Here is an 18,909-nt window from a genome sequence, read left to right as displayed (position 1 = left end):
CAATCAACTTCAAAAATAGGATACAGTGCTGTTATTTAAATAGTTACAAGTGTACAATTCTGACCACGTGCTTGATTTGCAGGCTGCTTGCAGAGTGATTTATATTATCAAAATGTATACAATTAAATATTAATTTCATTAATGTGAACAAGCTTCCATCTCACAATTCGGCCCTAATAAGTTTTTCTTATCTCTGTTTTTATGTTCTTGCCTTTCGTTGCTTGTCGTAATGGCTGAATTTCAGTTAGTCTCTTTAATTTTACACACAATTTACACACAGACTAAATAAAGATTCCTTTACAGTAACTATAATGTGGTTTGCTGAAAACGAATATATATATATATAGCCTATAATATATATTTTGTTGGAGTGATGAATCGAAACACAGAATTAGCACACAGTAAATTTAATATTTTACCCTTGAAATTCTGGTTCATACATTGAAGTGGATATTTTAATTCTCACAACGTACAAATTATGTAAACCAAATACAAACTCAGCTCGGAAGTATTCACAGTTACAAAGATGGCTCATTCTACTGTAACGATAAACTCAAGTCAGCAGCAGCATTTTGAGGGGTCTGACTCTGAGACATGTACATTTTTAAAACATGAGCCCACTTTCCAAACTGCAGGCGTGTAACAGAAAATAGGTAACATGTAGCAGAAGAGTCTAGACTAGCTGTAACAAACCAGAAAGAAATGCTGTTAATGGGCAGTCTAGTTAGTCTTTGTTCACAGTATTTATAACTAGTTCAAGTCCTTTTTATATATATAACTAAATCTATATCTTCCTACTTAGATAGACAGATATAGATATATATATACACTCACTGGGCACTTTATTAGATACACCTTGCTAGTGCTGGGTTAGGCCTCATTTGGTCTTTAGATTCAACAAAGTGCTGGAAACATTTTGGGCCATACTGACGTGAGAGCATCACACAGCTGCTGCAGATTTGTTGGTTGCACATCCAATGATGCTAATCTTTTATTCCACTACATCAAAAGCTTCTCTACTGGAATGTGACCAGAGGGCATTTAAGTACAGTGAACTAATTGTTATGTTCAAGGAATCAGTTTGAGATGATTTCAGTTTTCTGACACGGCATGTTATTTTCTGGACACAGCCACCAGAAGATGGTCATAAAAGGATGGATGTCGTCAGTAGCAATATTCAGGTGGTAATTAAACAATGCGCAGTGTGCCAAAAAAAGCGTAAGACCACCATGACCAGGCTAAATTGTTGATATAATGGAGGAATGATTCATGTTTTTATCTTTCTTACTCCAAATTCTGATGCTACCATGTGAATCTCACAAAACTCATCAGATTAGGCAACATTTTGGCACGGCATGTGGTCTTCTGCTGAGGTATGATGCATACTTCAAGGCGTAACATCTGCGCATTCAGATATATGCTTTTTGGTTCTAATTAGTGGCTATTTGAGTTGCTGTTGCCTTCCTGTCAGCTCAAAGCAGTCTGACCAGTATCCTCTGACTTCTGGCATCAACAAGGCATTTTTACCTAGAGAACTGCTGCTCACTGGATATTTTCTTTGCTTTTCTTTTTCTCTGGACCATTCTCTGTAAATCTCAATAGATCAGCAGTTTTGGAAATACTCACACCAGCCCAACCCTAAAACCAATAACCATAGTCATTTGAATCTCCCTTCTTCCCCATTTTAATGCTCACTTTGAGCTTCAGAAGATTATCATCTATGTGTCTAAATGTACCGAACTGGCTAAATAGACTAACCAGTTGAACTTGTGTATCTAAAAGAGCGCCCAGTAAGTGTATGCTTTTTTTCTTCTTCATAGGCACACACATAAAGCTTTCAGATACCTGATTTCAACTATATAAGCAACAAGAATAAATCACTTCACTAAAAATAGAAAAATAACAGCCAAGTCAAACATCATTAAAATACAGGGAGCAGTTTGCGTTAACATTCCTCAGCACTGACAGCCAAAACATGCGGCGTGTATATTAGTAAGATGAGAAAAAAAAACTTCATAATGCCTCAAAACATATACAAAAAAGTAACCAACCAATCACAAATGAGTGTGTTTACATATATATATATAAATAATCCATCCTCCCTTTGACTGCTCATATTTATCTTGTCAAATAAAAAAAGATGTTCTTTACAGAGCCAGGCCAGCTGTTACCCCCTGTTTTCACTTTCTATGCTTCTGCAGAGTATAGCTTCACATTTACTGTAGAAAAGTGGTATCCACATTCTCATCTCCTTCTTAGGAAGAACTCGTATAAGTGCATTTCCCTAAATGTCAAATGTCAATGGCAACTGATTCCTGTTCACATCTTTTTTGATGGGAAAGATTCCCCAGCCAAAGCTTGAGAACATTCCCATCATTGGAGAATTCCCAGTTGCATGAAAGGGGCTAATGTTAACTGGACTGTTGTCAGCCGACCTTACTAATTACAGTTACTGCATCCTGACTTTGAAATAATAATAATAATAATAATAATAATAATAATAAATCATTTGACTACAAAAATTAAAAAACAACAACAACATTTTTTCCATATTTTATGACTAGGAGACAGCAAGGTGGTGCAGTGGTTTCCATTTTTGCCTCATAGAAAGAAGTTCCTTGGATTAAAGTCCACTGGCTACCTGGGCCCTTTCTGTATGAAGCTTGTATGTTCTCTCTGGATACTCCAGCTTACTCCCAGAGATATGTATGGGGTTAGGTTAATTGGTGATTTTAAACTTGCCATGAGTGTAAATGGTTAGACTGGTGACCTGTACTGGGTTTACCCTGTCTTTTTGTCCTATGACACAGCCGGAATAGGTTCCAACACTCGCCCCGGCAACTGGATAAGCACAAGGTGGATGCATGAATGTGTCTTTACATATAAATAAAACACAATAATGACATTTTTGATGAATAAATATTATGTACTTCCCTTTCGTGACACTAAATCGTTGACGAAATGTAAGGATCACACTCCACAGGACAGTAGGAGAAATCCACAAAGATAGAAGGGAGAAACTGTGAAAATGATGTTGTGAAATTATCTGAAGAATCACTGGGATGACGGATGTTGTTAGACTGCATCAATGAGTTAAAGCTGCTTTGAGAAAAAGGATGCTTGAGGGAACTGATTTCTGTTGTGTGAGAAGGTAAAACAGCGGAAGAAGATATACTGCTTAAGTCAGAGAAGGAAGCGGGGATCTGATGGTGCTGCAGAAAATGATGCAAGGTTTTCTGTTCATCCTTGGGCTGTGACTGAGATGGCTCGCTGGCTCCACCTAGCTGCAACTTAGCATCATTGACGTTAGCTGTCTGCCAGTCGTACTGGTCACAGGAGAGGTGCACAAGAGGCCCGGGAGTATTCTGGAGCGGTCTGGATAACATGACACTGGAGTAATCTGAGCAGCAGGGGGAAAGATCAGTTGCAGACCTTCTGGTTAATGTTTTCCCTGATCTACTAATGTCAAGTGGAGACCGGAGACTGGAATATGTTCGCAGATTACAGACACCCTGATAGCTGTGGTCCTGATCCAGGCTGGAGTTCTCCAGCTCACCAAGCACAATGACTTCAGAGTATTTGACTGCAGGCTTCTCCGGCAGCACAAGAGGATTCATACTCTGTGGGGGGGAAAAGCAATGAAGTCAGACATGCTATCTCTATTCCAAGCTCTTTGCACTGCCACTGCTAAGCACCGTACTTTAGAATTTTAAAACAGAACGAACAAGAACTGTAAAAATGGCAAAAAAGCACAGACTGCTTTCTCTGTCTGAATTCTGAATTCACAAGTGACCGACCAGAGAGTTTATCAGCTTGGCTCCAATGACCCACTTTGGGAGACAGCCTCAAGTGGCCATCTGAGGAATTGCAGTTCTTGGCACTTTGCATTATGTGGCTTGGTTCCCACTGACAGTAGCCTTAAAATGGATCGACAACGGGTATTTTCACTTTCAACTAATTGGGCAGCATATTTTTTTTCTCATCAAACATTATTTAACACCCGTGATTTGCTTTACAGTATTTGCAGCCACAGATTGGTACAATAAAGTCTGCCCTTTTGAATAGCGGTAAGCTCCATAGAACAAACAGAACAAATGTCAGGCTTTTGCAACTCAAACAATACATGAAAGAAGGATCAATTGATTATTGGTTTTATTGTGATTGGCTGAAAAAACCTGATTTACCTCCAAGGTAGTTTTAGGGGCCCAGTGGGACAAGCTACTGTTGGAAGGATCAGGGACATCTTTACACAGCTTCTCTTTCACACTAAACATCACAGAAAATATAAATAAATAAGTAAATAAAAAACGTAAAAATTCATCTCAAGGCTTTGCATGCAATAGCTATATGCTTGTATAAGATAGATATTTAAATGGATATCTTACATTCCATGCTGTACTAGGCAGGCCATCAGTATCAGTGCCAATATCGTCAGCACGAGTGGAACGACCACATACATCACTACCGAGATGTCCTCAGAGCCTTCAAAAACACATAAAGTTGTTAAATATAAAGGTGTGTGTGTGTGTTTTATGCTTTCTTTTTTTTTTTACTTTTAAGGTTCATTTAAGTTTGTCCTCACGTATGTGCACATTAGCCATGGTCCCAGTTTCTCCGGCACCAGCCTCAGTATTGGCCAGCATGACGATGGCGTAGTTACCGGGTGACAGATTCTGCAGCGTGTAGCTGCGAGCGTGACCAGGCACAAAAACACCTAAATATACATGAGAAGCTATAATTGGCAAAATGTGATAAGGCAGGCGATCCATCAAGTCATAACAAATGGAAGGAAAAACAAACATCAAGCCTTTTACCCCTTTTCTCTCGGTTAACTTCATCCTCAAAGGAAAACAAAGACAAGTCGGTCTAACCTTGCACTTCCAAAAGGATTGCTTTTAATAAAGCGGTGTTTAAAAAAAAATGCATGATGTTTTTAATCTGTAGTTTTTCATCTATGCTTCACATATCCTTTTGCATCGTAGCGTGTTTTTTATGAGTCTGAGGACATGAAGTGGCTCAGACTGCTGCATAGTAAAGGTTTAGTATTGTTAGTCGTGTTTCTGCTGTGTAAATTCGAGAGTGGCTGTTTCGTGATTATGGTAGTTTACAGTACTGTGAAAAAGTCTTACCCCTCATTTCTTTTTATTTTGCTACCAAAACGGGAAGCAGGTGCACCAATTTATTGAAACATATGCAAACAGACATGGAAATACAGTATCTATGTAAATGTTGAGGTCGGGGCTCTGGGGAAGCCACTATGAGGGGGGGGGGTTTCTATCCAAGAATGTTTATATTGCACTGGCAGTGTGAGGTTTTTTTTTCTCATATTGACAAAATGAAGACACCTAATCAGATGCTTTCCAGGCAGATCAAAATCTGACTTTAAGTTTCTGTGTAATTTCATCAATCTCGTTGAGATTGGGCTAAAATACAGCCTCAACCCGTGACAGAGCCTCCTGTGTTTTACAGATGATTGTTGACACTCACTGTTATACCTCTCCTGAACTTCTTAATATGATTTGATGACCAGTTGAACCAAAACTAATACCGCTCATCTCCTGTAGATAGCATTTGGTTTTTTGGCCTGCCACATCTTCTTTTGTCCTTCCTTTGTCCAGCTGCCTCAAATGCCCAAGGACACACTGCACATCATGCCAGAATATGCAAAGGTTTCTCTCCCACTCTCCTTTTTCTGAGAATATGCAAAAGTTTCAGCTAATACCTCTTAGGAGATCACCTTGTTGGTGCAAAGAAATTATTTTATGACTGTGTTTTCTTTGGCATTTTTTTTTTACATTCAAATAACGAAATGGGGAAAAAAGCATTAAATGGCTTGAGAAACAATACCAAAAAGAAATTAATATAAAAAAAACATAGGACCGAACTTAAAATTTGTAAAAAGCAGCCAATTTGCAGCCAAATATGGAGAACTATTGCTCAGGACCACGTTCTTTTTTTGTACAATGAAGTACTCATAAACTGCTGACTCATTTCTACAGGGATGAAGTTGTTAAAAATAACAAGTATAGGGTCTTTACAATATAAAGCACCTGTGAAGCTGGAGTCTGCCACAGCGGTGATTTGACTAAATGTCTGCATGCTAACGTGCTAATGGTGACAATAAAAACATCCCGATGTTTAGTAGGTTTAGTATTTGCACAAACCAAAGTAATGCAAAAATGATCACCCTGATGGTTGATATGCTGTTACATTTCACAACATTTTTTACTATTATAGTTTGGAAATGTCACTAAAAATGTGCCAAGTTCATGAAAAAGTCTGCCATTATCAGTAAATCTATGTTTGCCAAGTAGATGCTGGATGTTAAACTGAAACACAATTGCAGCTTGTTGGAGTGAAATGAAACAAAAATCAGATACTATGTAAGGCCATTTTCATCTTGTTGCTGATCACTTTTGTGCGGCTGTGTATAAAGTAAAGGTGTGTCTTCATATGTGTGTCAGGGACTCACTCCTTGCGGGCTGGTCTCTGGTTCTGTAGTACAGAGTGTAGTTACGGAGGAAACCACGAAGAAGCTCCACAGGTACAGGACTCCAGGTGAGCTCCACCATGCCGCCTGAGATCTGCTGCACTTTTACGTCAATACCAGCTGAGGGTGCTGTGCGGACAGAAACGAAAGCAGGCAGTGCGACGATGGCGATGATAACTAAACCACATGTTGTAAGAAAAAGGCTATACCCTTATTTCCCAACACCATCCAATCTGATTAAATTGTTTGCACCAGGAAACTGAGATGATATCATCTTGCCCACGAGTAGGTGACCTCCTTCCGTGACAGTGTGCAGCATTTCTATTCTTTTAAAGCTCTTTGAGTGTTCAGATAGAGTATAAGAACCAGTCCATTTACCCCTGTTCAGCATCTTGAGACAATGTCCCTCATTTTGACTGGCTCTGCAGAACATGCACTTTTCTAATGTCTGCCTTTTTATTATAATGAAATCAAGTTTTAGCCTATCTAATGTGAAGCCAATCAGTGAAAGTTGCAAATTACCATAAAGTCACAAGCTTTGCAGATTTTAATGAATCTGATGGAAACTCTATTTTCAGAAAAACAGAGTTTTTGTCCTTTTTGCTATTGTTATTTTTCTAATTTTGCACGAAGGGAAAATGTGAAATGAAGTGTGCATGCCATAAAATTGTAAGCCAAAGCTACATTCAAATATAACACATCTGCCTACATCCAAAAACTGTTTGCACATTGTTGTTGCTACGCATTTAGTTTGTTGGGGTCTAATCACCCTATCTATATGTAAAGGTGGACTGGGAGATTTTTATTTATTTATTTTTAATGAAAAATATGCTGTGTTGAGCTCACTAGATCACTGTCATGACTTAATCAGCACCAACACAGATTCAGCCAACAAAAGCAAGAATTAAAACAGCAGCTAAAAGTGACTTGTTTGTGTTGCAATTAGCCTTACCATCCTTATCAGCAATGGCGTGATGATGGTTTTCATGACATACAACACGAAGTCATTGGCTTTCATAATGCACAGAGATTATAGTGCAACTCATCTTAAGCATCAATGCTGCCATTCAACTATTTATATATATTTCTACTATTCATTCATTGTCCACATGAATTGCACAATTTTGTAAAAGAGTCTACTTCAGTTGTTAGTTGGATTACTTTGAATATTAGGAACTAATTTGCAAGAACATTTTTAAGAGGTGGAGCTTGAGCCAACTTGAAATTCGCCCTTGTATCAGCGAAATTATTCGTTTAAAAAAAAGAAAAAGTTCATCTTTAACAGACGACCTTGAGAGTAGCAGTCACACGCACGATGGGGAAATTGTGAAGCATTGTGTATTTTATTTTTCTTACTGTATTTTTCACAGTAAGAAAAATACACAACCCTCAAAAGCCAAATAACAATCACATCGAGGTTGAAAGGCTACTTTAAAGCTCAGCATGAAACAACTGCAGTGTTGCACAGACTACATACTTCCTTGCCGTGTGTACGTGTAGAGCGTTGTGTTTTTCCCCGCTCCTCGTTCGCCATACACGGCTCTCACAGAAACAGCATAACGCTCCATTGGCTTTAATCCCTCTGAAAAGAGATCAAACGTGAAATACACTTTACTTCTCTGCTCTGTGTCTTCCTCATAAATCATCATCTTGATAAGTGGATATTAAGATTGATGGCGCCACAGTTTTAAACAGGCAGAGTTGTATTTTACAGGATTACCTGTGATAACCAGCGATGTCTGGTAGCGATTCAGCTCTTCCCAGTATAGCGTGCTGCTATTTTTCTCTCTCACCGCAAACCACTCCACCACATAGCTGCTCACAGATGCATCAGTTAGAGCCACCCACCGAACCTCCAAGCTACTGTCGTTCAGAGGAGTTGCAGTAATGTGGCATGGGGATGGTGACTCTGTGGAGCGAGGAGGAACAAGATGACTACCACGGGATTTAAAAAACAATTGTTAGTGCATTAAATTTTTTTTCTGGCGTCTCTTGTTTGATATTGGTCCCTTATAATGTCATAAATTACCAAAAGTCAGATTAAACAATGGTGTCGGTAAATAATGGTGTATCTGCACCATTATTAGTACAGTTTGCTGTCTAATTTGTTCACAGGATTTCTTTTAGTGTAATACCTGCCCTTCCGCCAATGAAAGATCTCTTTATGACAGACAAATTAACTTTTAACAAATGCGGATGACAAATGCACCAAAAGGCTTTGAAAGGTTCAAAGACCTTCTTTGGGCCCTGTCATGCTTTGCTCCTCAAAAGAACTTTGTCTGCTGTTTCTTTTAAACATGGATAATAACACACTATTCAGTCTTTCCTTTATACTGTTTATATTGTGTCATGTTTATATTATATAAACTCTGTGTTTTTAAAAGTCCTATACAAATAGTTATTATTTTTATTATTATTATTTTGTAGTAAGAATCAGCCGCATGACATCTGGCGTGTCACGTTATTAAGTATTTTTGTTTCCTGAATTCAGGTTCAGGTCAGGCAGGCTGTTCCTCCCACTCACATCCTCCAGGTTACACTGTCAGTGTCCATATGGGCTCTGAAGTCCCCAAGTAGGACAAGTAAGTCTCCGGCTGTGGCACATTTCAGCACTCCAGTCAGGGACCTGAAGAAGGCAAGGTACTCTGCTCGACTGACCCAAAGGCGCAGGGAATCAACCTTCTCGTTTAGTGAGGAAAACCCCAACGTGCAGTCGTTGAACTATATATACCCACCAGAGTCCAACCCCTCTTTAGCAGACTGGTTCCTGAACCCAAGTTGTGGGTTGAAGTGAGCCCAACTATATCTAGCTGGTATCACTTGGCCTCAAGTACTAGGCTCAGGCTAAAGAGGGGACATTCCATCTATACAAGTCCAATTTCAGCAACTGAGAATCAGATTGTCAAGTCTTTGACAGCTGCCTAATCCCTTAGCTATACTTCAATAGGCTCAGGCTGCTCCAGTGATGCACTGAAGCCCCCCCTCCGTGTTTACGCACAACAATTGCATTAATTGTTGGCGATTGTTAAACTCTGTTGCTCTCTTCCAGAATGTGTCTTTTGTCCTCCCCTCTGCTCTCTTCTCTTTCCTCTCACCTAACCGGTCGCAGCAGGTGATCTTTACCCTGCAATACAATGCACCTTGAGGCAACTGTCATTGTGAATTTGCTCTATTTAATTAAAAATTTCATTAGACTGAATTATGTGGTTGCCTCTTTTGAGTGAAACATGAATACTCTGGTCTACAACTTGGAAAGAATAGGGAAAAGAGAAATAATGGGTGGGGTGGCATTCCTAACTCGGGCATCTTTGTGTTACAGATAAAAATATGGACAGAGATCTTTTAACTACTCTGCAAAAACCTTTTGTGGGAGCCAACTGCCAAATGTCGTCATTATAAGTAGGAACCGCATTATTAGAAACATGTAGGATCCATGACATTTCCATGGCATGTCAATAAACATGTCACGTTTAATTGGAAAATTTGTCAGAGACCAATAATTAACAAGTTACTTTTAGTATAATCCTCAAAGGCAATGTATTAGAAGTGCATTTGGTCCACTGTGTGCAACTTCAGTGATTATCAGATAATGATAATAATGCAGAAAGTCATCTTTTACTAAACAGCGATGCCTACCTGTTTCAGAGGATCCATGCAGCAAAATCTTAGATTTTGGTGACACGCCGGCAGAGGTGGAGGCCGTCAGAGTGCAGAAGGAACGCCCAGCAGGAAGGAGCAAGCTACAGGATGTACTCAAATGGTGCAAATATTTGCAACTCCCATGATCACTCAAGATCGGAGTGCTTTCTGTCTGGCAAGTCACGTTGTAAAAGATAATTTTGCCATTGGCCAGAAAATGAGGTAAGGGCTAAAAACAGAAAGAGAAAGCAGTGACTCAAAGCGATGTAATATTACTGAGATTTTAATTAAGCAATCCTGTTATATAAACACAGATTTTTAAATTCTCTCTCCGTTTTCTCCGGCTGTCTCAGTCTTACTCTAAACCTGAATCAAACTTAAATGCAATAAACGAGTAAGTTTAGGGAGACATAAAAGAAATTAGAGACAGCGTAAGGGTGGAATGGTGATTAAAAACAAATTGAATCCCAAAGATTATTAAACAGTAAAGCTCAGAGTGATAGTCATAAGATATTAAACTAGCGAGCTCAAACTCCCATGCAATTCAACACACACACACACATACCTTCCAAAGCAGAGAGACGAGTCTCCATCCATTCCTGTGATTTTGTTTCACTCGTCTCCAGAATACTGGTGCTGCAGATGGAGCTGATAGGCGAAAAGAGGGGAAAACATACAAAAATAATTTGAATGAGATCCACCAGAACATCGAGGGACACAGTGAACCTACCTGCTGGCAGTGAACAATTTCAGATTTGTCTTCTACAGCAGGGGTGCTTCCTGTTAAGGAATGATCTAGCTCTTTGCCATATGTGTCAGCAATTGCTGACACATAACAACACAGGTGGGAGACATGACGGATGTGATACTACAGTTTATTTGAACTGTGTCTATGATGTCTTTAACACATAGCTGTCTTCACTGTTATTTTTGCCACATAATCAAATCTAGTTCAGAAACAGAGCCTGGAAGCTGGCATAGACAGCGGTGCCCAAGTATTCATTCTAGGTCATGGTACTGAGGGTTGGTTGGTTTATTTGAGTGGCAGCTGGTCCACCATTTACATGTTAGGTAGAGTCAAACATCTCAAAAAATGATTGCACGTCGCTGACCTGGAAATTGGTACTGAAAGACAAATATAAATAAATGAATAATAACCGTCTCTCTGCATCTTTGTTTTCTGACAGCTTCCCACTGTCCATAGAATAGACTAGAGCGTAAAAAAGCATATGAATGCATTTGAAATGAGGAACACACGAAAAGATTCTAGAAGGTTCATCTAGGTTTGTGTAGCTGGTCCACATTTGGTTTTTGGACTGACTGAGTGGGGTTGCTGTAGCTCATTCGGTAGAACAGGTCATGTACTAATCGAAAGGTTGGTGGTTTGATCCCTGGCTGGCAAGATACTAACCCCCACTAACCTCCATCCATCGGAGTGTGAATGGATAGAAAATGCATAGAAAAAGTGCTTTCTTGAATGGGTGCATGTTGTATAAAGCACTTTGAGTGCTCCAGGAGAGTAGAAAAGAGCAAGCTGTGCTGAGGAAGCACTGAATGGAAAACAAGCTCCTTCTGGAGTACAATCAGTTGTAAAGGAGAGAGATGAGGCAATATGATTAATTGATAAGGACATTTTTTTAAACGTATGCAACTGGGAAGAGAATATCCTTCCCAGTTTTTATATATATATACATACATACACATATATACACACATATATATATACATATATATACATACAGGTGGTTTCATATATATATATATATATATATATATATATATTTATTTATTTATTTATTTATTTATTTTTTTCGTTGTGTCCTTGGGCAAGACACTTCACCTACCGCCTACTGGTGTTGGCCAGAGGGGCCGATGGCGCGATATGGCAGCCTCGCTTCTGTCAGTCTGCCCCAGGGCAGCTGTGGCTACAACTGTAGCTGCCTCCACCAGTGTGTGAATGTGAGAGTGAATGAATAGTGGAATTGTACAGCGCTTTCAGGGCCCCGCAAAGCGCTATATAAATGCAATCCATTATTATTATTATTATTATTATATGTAGGGATGGAGTTGTCGTGCTACCACAACCAAGATGAGTGGTTAATAGATGGAAAATAATTATTTAAAAGGGGTCTTTTCCTCCCCTTATGATTGTTTTTATAATCTTCCTTTAGTTATCATTATTACTAGGATTCAACAGTGGATTTAAGCAGAAGCATAGCAACCATTTCCTCTCACCATCTTCTGCTGTCCTTCCCTGAAGTGCTTTGCTCCACATGCTCCATGGACTTGCAGGGCCACGGTAACGGTGGCGAAGCCTGATGGTGTATTCTGTATCAGGTCTAAGGTGACAAACCAGGACAGAGTAGCCTTTCATTGTCACATTTCTGATCTGAAAATCAAGCTGTATAGCAAAAACAAAAAAGAATGAGGTTGTGAAGATGCAATACATACAGTCTGATGTTCTGTGAAACAATTTAATATCAGTAAATATTTAAAGTGACTTATTATGCTTTCCAACAAAGTCTTGTACTTTTTTTTCCTACGTTCTGCTACTTAAAAATGTAACATTCTAAACACAGAAGTGGTGCTGAAGAGGAAGAAAACAGGATGTGTGAAATTTTGGTTTCTGCAGGTGTGAAAATGAATGAACGTGTTATTTCTGCATGTGCATGCAGTTATAGTAGCGGCTCACCTGCTCAGTCGCTGTTTCAATTTGTGAATTCAGATTTCCCTGCTGGATTTCATTGTTAGACACAGGAAAGTCCGATGATACGCGGCTCCAAGTTACATTCAGACACTGAGGAGAACCACGAACTTCTGTTACGTTGTTCAGGATGGCTGGAGGCAGCATCACTGAGAAATATGGGAAGAGAGACGTGAGGCATGAGCGATGAGATGGGATAAGCAAAGGGAAAGCAAAACTACCGTACCTTCTGTCCTGCCGGGCTGACATCGAGGGTGCGATGAAAAGCTCTCGCTTCCACCGTGTGCTGTGATTGTGATGCAAAAGTCAATCCTTGAAGTTGAACCATTAAGTCCTATTGTGCAGGTGGTTTCATGCGTGGTGCAGGTGTATGTCTTTTTTGCAGACCTGTTGGCACTTTGACAGAAACAAACATGCACCTACAAGGTCAACGGAGCGCTACTACACGAAAAGAGAGTGATGTACCAAAAAAGGCATAAAACCACAAACCCACACAGAAACATGTTGTGTCAGGCTCAGGTTCAAATTCACAGTTTTGCATACATCTTGAACAGTAATATCAGCTATATATATATTTAAAAAAAAAAAAAACTAGAACAAAAAAAACACAGAGGAAGTGGAAACTGTGTGTCTCCCACCATCGAAGCATATCAAATCTCCCATCAAAGCCTCACATGGATGTCATTTTCAAAGGTGATTACACACAAAAGGATTTGCATAGGCACAATGAATTACCATCAAACAACAACACCAGCTCCAACTTGCAAACCTGCCTGCGTGCCAAAGCACAACGGTGGACCACTGCTGAACGGAGACTTGGGTAATCTCATTGAAATGGATCATTCTGAATCCACCACAGGCACCGATAAACACTGCAGATTGCTAAATCAATGTTAAGTTGACAAGCAGCACACGCAACATCTCACTGAGAAGAAAAATGCAATGAAAAAAAAAAGCAACCCAAAACTGAGCCTGCCATGACAGATATCAAACTTACATCTAAGACAGTATCAGACAGTTTGCTTCCTGCTTAGCAGCAGCTGCAGAGAAATTTTTAAAGGACCTAAAGCCATTTCTCAAGTTGAATTTCACAGTCATTAAAACATTAAATTAAAGCCGTTTGTCAAACTCTTTCTAATAACGACCTCTCTTTAATAATAACAGTGATAAAGGATTTGGCACTGGTGACGCAAACTCATACAGAATGATTAGTAGCACAAATCTTTAACAAATTAAACCTGCAATAACTGATCTGTCTTTTCCACTCACAGACAGCGCACACAAGTGCTGAACGCACCGACAAGCGCAATTAGCAGTTATGGACAAGCTTTATCGCTTACTTGTAGATCTGTTACTGGTCTCCTGGCAAAAGTGCAACATTCACACTTGTATAAGTTTGCTTTTAGCTATACGTTTTTGTTTCTTTAACTGGCATTTTTTTCTTTGCAAACAGCTGCATGTTGTAGCCTGAAAGACAGGTAAGAGCAGTAAGCGTTCATCATAATAGTAAAATTATGAGTCAGTCTGTGAAACAATGACCTGAAACTTTCCCTTACAGCCCCGTAAAGCTGAGCAGAGCTCAGGTGTTAAGTCCCCTGGAGGTTAATGATAACATGCCTGATGTTTTCATGTTGTTATACTATGAATGTTTTGTTGTAGTGTAGAATAAAGATGCAAGATTAAAAAACTAAAAATACAAAAGGTTTTCCGTGTAGCCAAAAGCTGATACTTGTAAGGGTTTTTCATCTTTGCCACCCTTGCCCCAAAAGACATCAACAGCGAGTTCTTTTATTGAGAAAAGCTGTTTTTTTAGACATGGAAAATGATCAATTTCAAACATTTTTTTTTAAAAAGATACATCTTCAAAAATACTGAGTGGTACTTTGGACTTTTCATGGGGTTAGTGGGGTTAATCTACCAATGTTATACATCAAAAGGGAGAACTTGAGTGAATGAAAGAACAAGAAAAAAACAAATGGGAAACAAAAGACCTAGTCAACAGGGTGATGAATATGAAAAATGATGTAAATTATAGGCTGCAGGCATCAGATCTCCGAAGAACAACACTGAAGGTTTGTGTGTGATGGCCTTTCCAAAATTAAAATACTGTAGTATAACATTTTTCAAACGATTGTGTTAAACCTAACAACTGATTCTGATTAGATACTTTGATTAGGGTCTATAAAATCATGATCACAAAAATAGATTTTTACGTTGTTTCTTTTTCACTTTCCTTATCTACATATTATTCAAATGTCTTTGTCTTTCTTTTTATGTAAAAGAACATTTTGTCTCACCTAGATATCTTCTCAACCTGCAGAGTGTATTTCGTTGTTGGCGTGTCTCCGGGCTCCCAGTGGCAGGTGACATTAACTCGATGTATGAACACACAGCCGATTAGCCGAGGGGGTCGGGGGAAGGCCGTGGATGTTGTAATGCAAAACACTGGAAGAATTGAGAGTGGCTGGAGTTAATGACATGGAAAAGCACATGTTGCAGTTCATTGATAAGGATGAGTGTGGTTTTTAGTTTATTGTGTGGTGTAGGTGGGTAAAAGTGGATTTTAAAAAAAATTAACTAAAATAAGGACCTTTTATCTATGAGCCAGTCGTTGCATGTCAGCACTCGTGCCTTGCGGTACCTTTATTAAGCAGACTCATCCTTATTAGCAGGATTTATACTGATGCCAGTCTCTTTTGAAGTTTTGATTGATTATGTGTGCTCAAAAAAAATGAGGCTACACACATTTTAAGCATCAGCGCAACTGTTTTATCATCTCAGAGTGTGAACACAGTGCAGAGAAAGGCTTTCATGTGACTCAGGTATGCAAAACCTCCACTGCCCAAGTCTGACTCACTGTTTTCAAATTTGGGATGGTGAAAAAGAGATGATGAGAGGAATTAATTAGCTTTCAGCCATTTATAAGTTATTTTCCCTGAGGTTACAACAGTAGTTCAGGCAAGACGGAACAATATCCTTTCTTGGCTCCTACTGCCATAGCTTGTTTTGCCTGCTGGGTATACCTGTCGTAAGCCAATATAACCATACGCTGGTACAGGTGGACTGATTTCTTCAGAATGATGATAATGCTGACATTTGGGGACTTTTAGCTGTCTCAAAATCACCAATCTACTGCAAGATCAAAGCTAAAAAGAGGCAAAACTTTAAACCGATGATGCATAAATAGGGGATCTGGGGCTGAACTGCAGTTTCTGGCCTCAGGGTGTATACCGGGGATCCTTTGAATCCAGTGGGTTACACACTGGGGCCTGCATGGATCAGGCTAGTTCCAGTGTAGATGGTCGAGTGGACTGGGCTAAGGGGGAGACTGCAGAGAGATTCAACACTTTGGGCTCTTAGTTGTGTTTCCAAGCTGTTCCTCAGTTGTTTTTCTGGAGTGGCAGGATGCATTCCACTGCTGGGGGAGGACACTGCTGATAGGCAGAGCTCGTGTGATGGGTGTGCATTAGTGCAAGTAGCACTTTCGTGAATGTCTTGCAAGCGGAACATTGCATTGCAACAGGAGGTTTACTGCTATTGAAGTCCCCTGTCACCTATGTTAATAATGATAATAATGTGCCACTTACGACATGCTTCTAGTCATCCGACAAATGCTTGCCGAATTACGCACTCCGTGTTTTGGTCTTCACAGGCTGAAATAACAAAATGTTGTGCAGCACTGCATTCACTCACTTGTTGATAAGCTTGTCTGCTAATTGGTGTTATATGGTTATTATACAGTAGAATAACAAAACTGTGTGGTATAAAACCAAAAACAATAACCTGGGAGGAAAGTAGAGGGATGTGGTGTGACATGTTGTGGTTGTAACTTTCTCATGCTTGGTGAGATTCTGTCATTTAAATAACAAATTATTACCCGGTTCCACTAACGACACTTCCAGAAATACCAGCACATCCTCACATATTGTTTGAAAGCTTGCTCTGGATGATAACAAACAGCAGAAAGATAACAAAGTTAAACATTACCCAGGACGAGTCCAGCCCCCAGCAGCCAGGTCCACATCACAGCTGGACTCCGCTCCATGAAGACCAACTGCTTTTTCACCCACTCACTCCCATCATGCTACATGCAAATCAAGGACTCTTCAAGGACTCTGCACGCTGTTCCGCAAAATTGCTAAAAAGATTTGTGAAGTGTCAGCACAGGATGCCTGATAATGAATAGCTTTAGTGGTTAGATTACATCATTTCCATTGAATGCATTTCTGTAAGTTAAAAACGGTTTCACTACAACATTTTTTTACTGCTTTGAGTTCCTTGGCATTGCACCATAGGAAACGCACCAACCAATGTGACACATAGCAGTTTGTGCAAGTGACTTTCTAAAGTTTGTGAAAGCTTGCAAGTGGTGACTAGATCGACCACAATAAACAATTTGACATCTGACTTTTCCCCTTGACAGAAAACAAAGCTCCCCTCAGGGTGGGAGCTCTTACTCAGTGTGTTGGCGCACACCAATACAAAGCCACTCCAGATTTTCTGGTTATTTAAAGTCAGAATAGAAAACAGCATTTTAAAATGGATTATCATTATAGCCCATCTAATACATCTCTCACAATCTGATATATTGGTATCTGCATACATAGCAGCCTGAGTCAAGGGTCGTTGCAGTAAGCTGATACTGCTAACTAAACATCAAGCAAAGTAAGCAATGGCCCAGATGTTGTGCTTTAAAAACATTGTGAACTTTATACATTTATTAATGCACTAATATCAGAACTTTTATGTGCAAAAAGGTGCCAATCAGAATCGCCCATAACAAACTTCACTCTGAAATCTAAAGTTACATTTGTGCTAGATTCATAGTTTTCAGATTGAGGAGACAGTGACTGAGATTTTTAGATGCAAACAGTTTGATTATTTAATTTAATTATTTAAAGGAAGCTTAATTTCAGCTAAAGCACAGTGTGTAATATATAGAAGATTATAAACTATTCGCTGATTTACTGTGTTTAGTGCTTCTAAACACAGAAATGATGTAGCTTTCAAGTATTCCACCTTTGCACGAATAACATTAATAGACGTAAAATGCTTTAAATATATTGAAGAAAAAAAATCACGAAATTCTTAAGTCACACACTGGATCTTTATTAATCAAAACAAAATGATAAAACAAGTTCAGTAGAAATCAAAATAATCAAATCTTTGAAGGTTGGAAGTTAGTCAGAGTTAAACATTGCTCAAGTGTTCCTTTTTATTATTATTATTATTATTATTATGCATATAAACGAATCACTGAACTACAGGATGACCCCAATAAATTTTTTTATTGGATCACTGTTACTCCAGTTTTTATTTGATGGGCTCTCGCGATCTGTTTCTATTGTAACTCAGCAGGTTCACAACAGGACAGTAACAGCTGGAGCACTTTGGCTTTCTGGTCATTCTTGATCACTTTCCACATTTATTTAATTTAATTTAAAATGCGTTATAGCGAAATGGTTACGATGCTTTTTGTTTTTCTTCTTTGTTTTTGACCAGCTGGTCAAAATAGATTTGGGTAAAACATCGCAACGAAGTGAACTCGAAATTTGCAAATAATGGGCGATTTTTTTTTTCAAACTGAAAAAGCCGACTTCTCAACCAACTCACTAATAACGATGCGCGAAAGCACCAATGAGAGCTCAAGGAATAAAGCAACAATCACTTTTAATCACTCATTAAGAATTGTGGTAGCAGATTTTCTCGTCAACAAACCGCTAACGCTTGAGCAGCTTGACAGGTTGTTTTTCTGTTTGCTTACTGAAGCGTTAATCACGTTAAACAGCAGAACAAACATGCACTATGTGAGTTTCAACCAAAGTTGCAATTCATGAAACGAAACGAGCGGCTGCAAAATGTCAAAATCCGAACTCCTCTTACCGGATTATGCCCGAATGATACCCGTCTCGTAGAGTTCATCTACAGCGATTGCGCAAAATCTGCCGCTTGTCACCTCGAAGTAAACACACCAGTACCGCCCCACTCCGTGCCCAATGTGTGGCGTGCGGTTGCCTAACTGCGGATCGAGGTCCCCCCAAACGGTCACTTTTATATAGCCTACATGACATTTACA

General features: G+C 39.3%; 1 protein-coding gene across 1 annotated transcript; it reads right to left on the bottom strand.

The window, feature by feature from the left end:
• Positions 1-391: 391 nt before the first annotated feature.
• On the bottom strand, positions 392-18,801 carry LOC101481305 (interleukin-31 receptor subunit alpha). Its single transcript, XM_004540259.3, has 15 exons — positions 18,717-18,801; positions 16,821-16,971; positions 15,131-15,278; positions 13,060-13,229; positions 12,822-12,982; positions 12,365-12,530; positions 10,695-10,777; positions 10,127-10,358; positions 8,211-8,399; positions 7,968-8,072; positions 6,473-6,619; positions 4,583-4,714; positions 4,386-4,482; positions 4,185-4,266; positions 392-3,620 (listed from the first exon to the last, which is right to left on the bottom strand). Exons 2-15 carry the CDS (start codon positions 16,876-16,878, stop codon positions 2,946-2,948), a joined length of 2,445 nt encoding a protein of 814 aa, XP_004540316.2. The 5' UTR covers positions 16,879-16,971; positions 18,717-18,801; the 3' UTR covers positions 392-2,945.
• Positions 18,802-18,909: the final 108 nt, after the last annotated feature.

This window comes from Maylandia zebra, linkage group LG19 (genome assembly GCF_041146795.1).
Source record: "Maylandia zebra isolate NMK-2024a linkage group LG19, Mzebra_GT3a, whole genome shotgun sequence".
NCBI lineage: Eukaryota > Metazoa > Chordata > Actinopteri > Cichliformes > Cichlidae > Maylandia > Maylandia zebra.
The sequence above is the reverse complement of the archived record's forward strand: the minus strand, read 5'-3'. Positions and strand labels throughout refer to the sequence as shown.

Bases quoted from the DNA above. Each gene is read 5' to 3' on its own strand.
- LOC101481305 (XM_004540259.3), bottom strand. From the start codon at position 16,878: ATGGAGCGGAGTCCAGCTGTGATGTGGACCTGGCTGCTGGGGGCTGGA. The intron at 15,279-16,820 runs GTAATGTTTAAC...CAATTCTTCCAG, and splicing joins GGGGGCTGGACTCGTCCTGG to TGTTTTGCATTACAACATCC. The intron at 4,483-4,582 runs GTGAGGACAAAC...GTGTTTTTGAAG, and splicing joins CATGGCTAATGTGCACATAC to GCTCTGAGGACATCTCGGTA.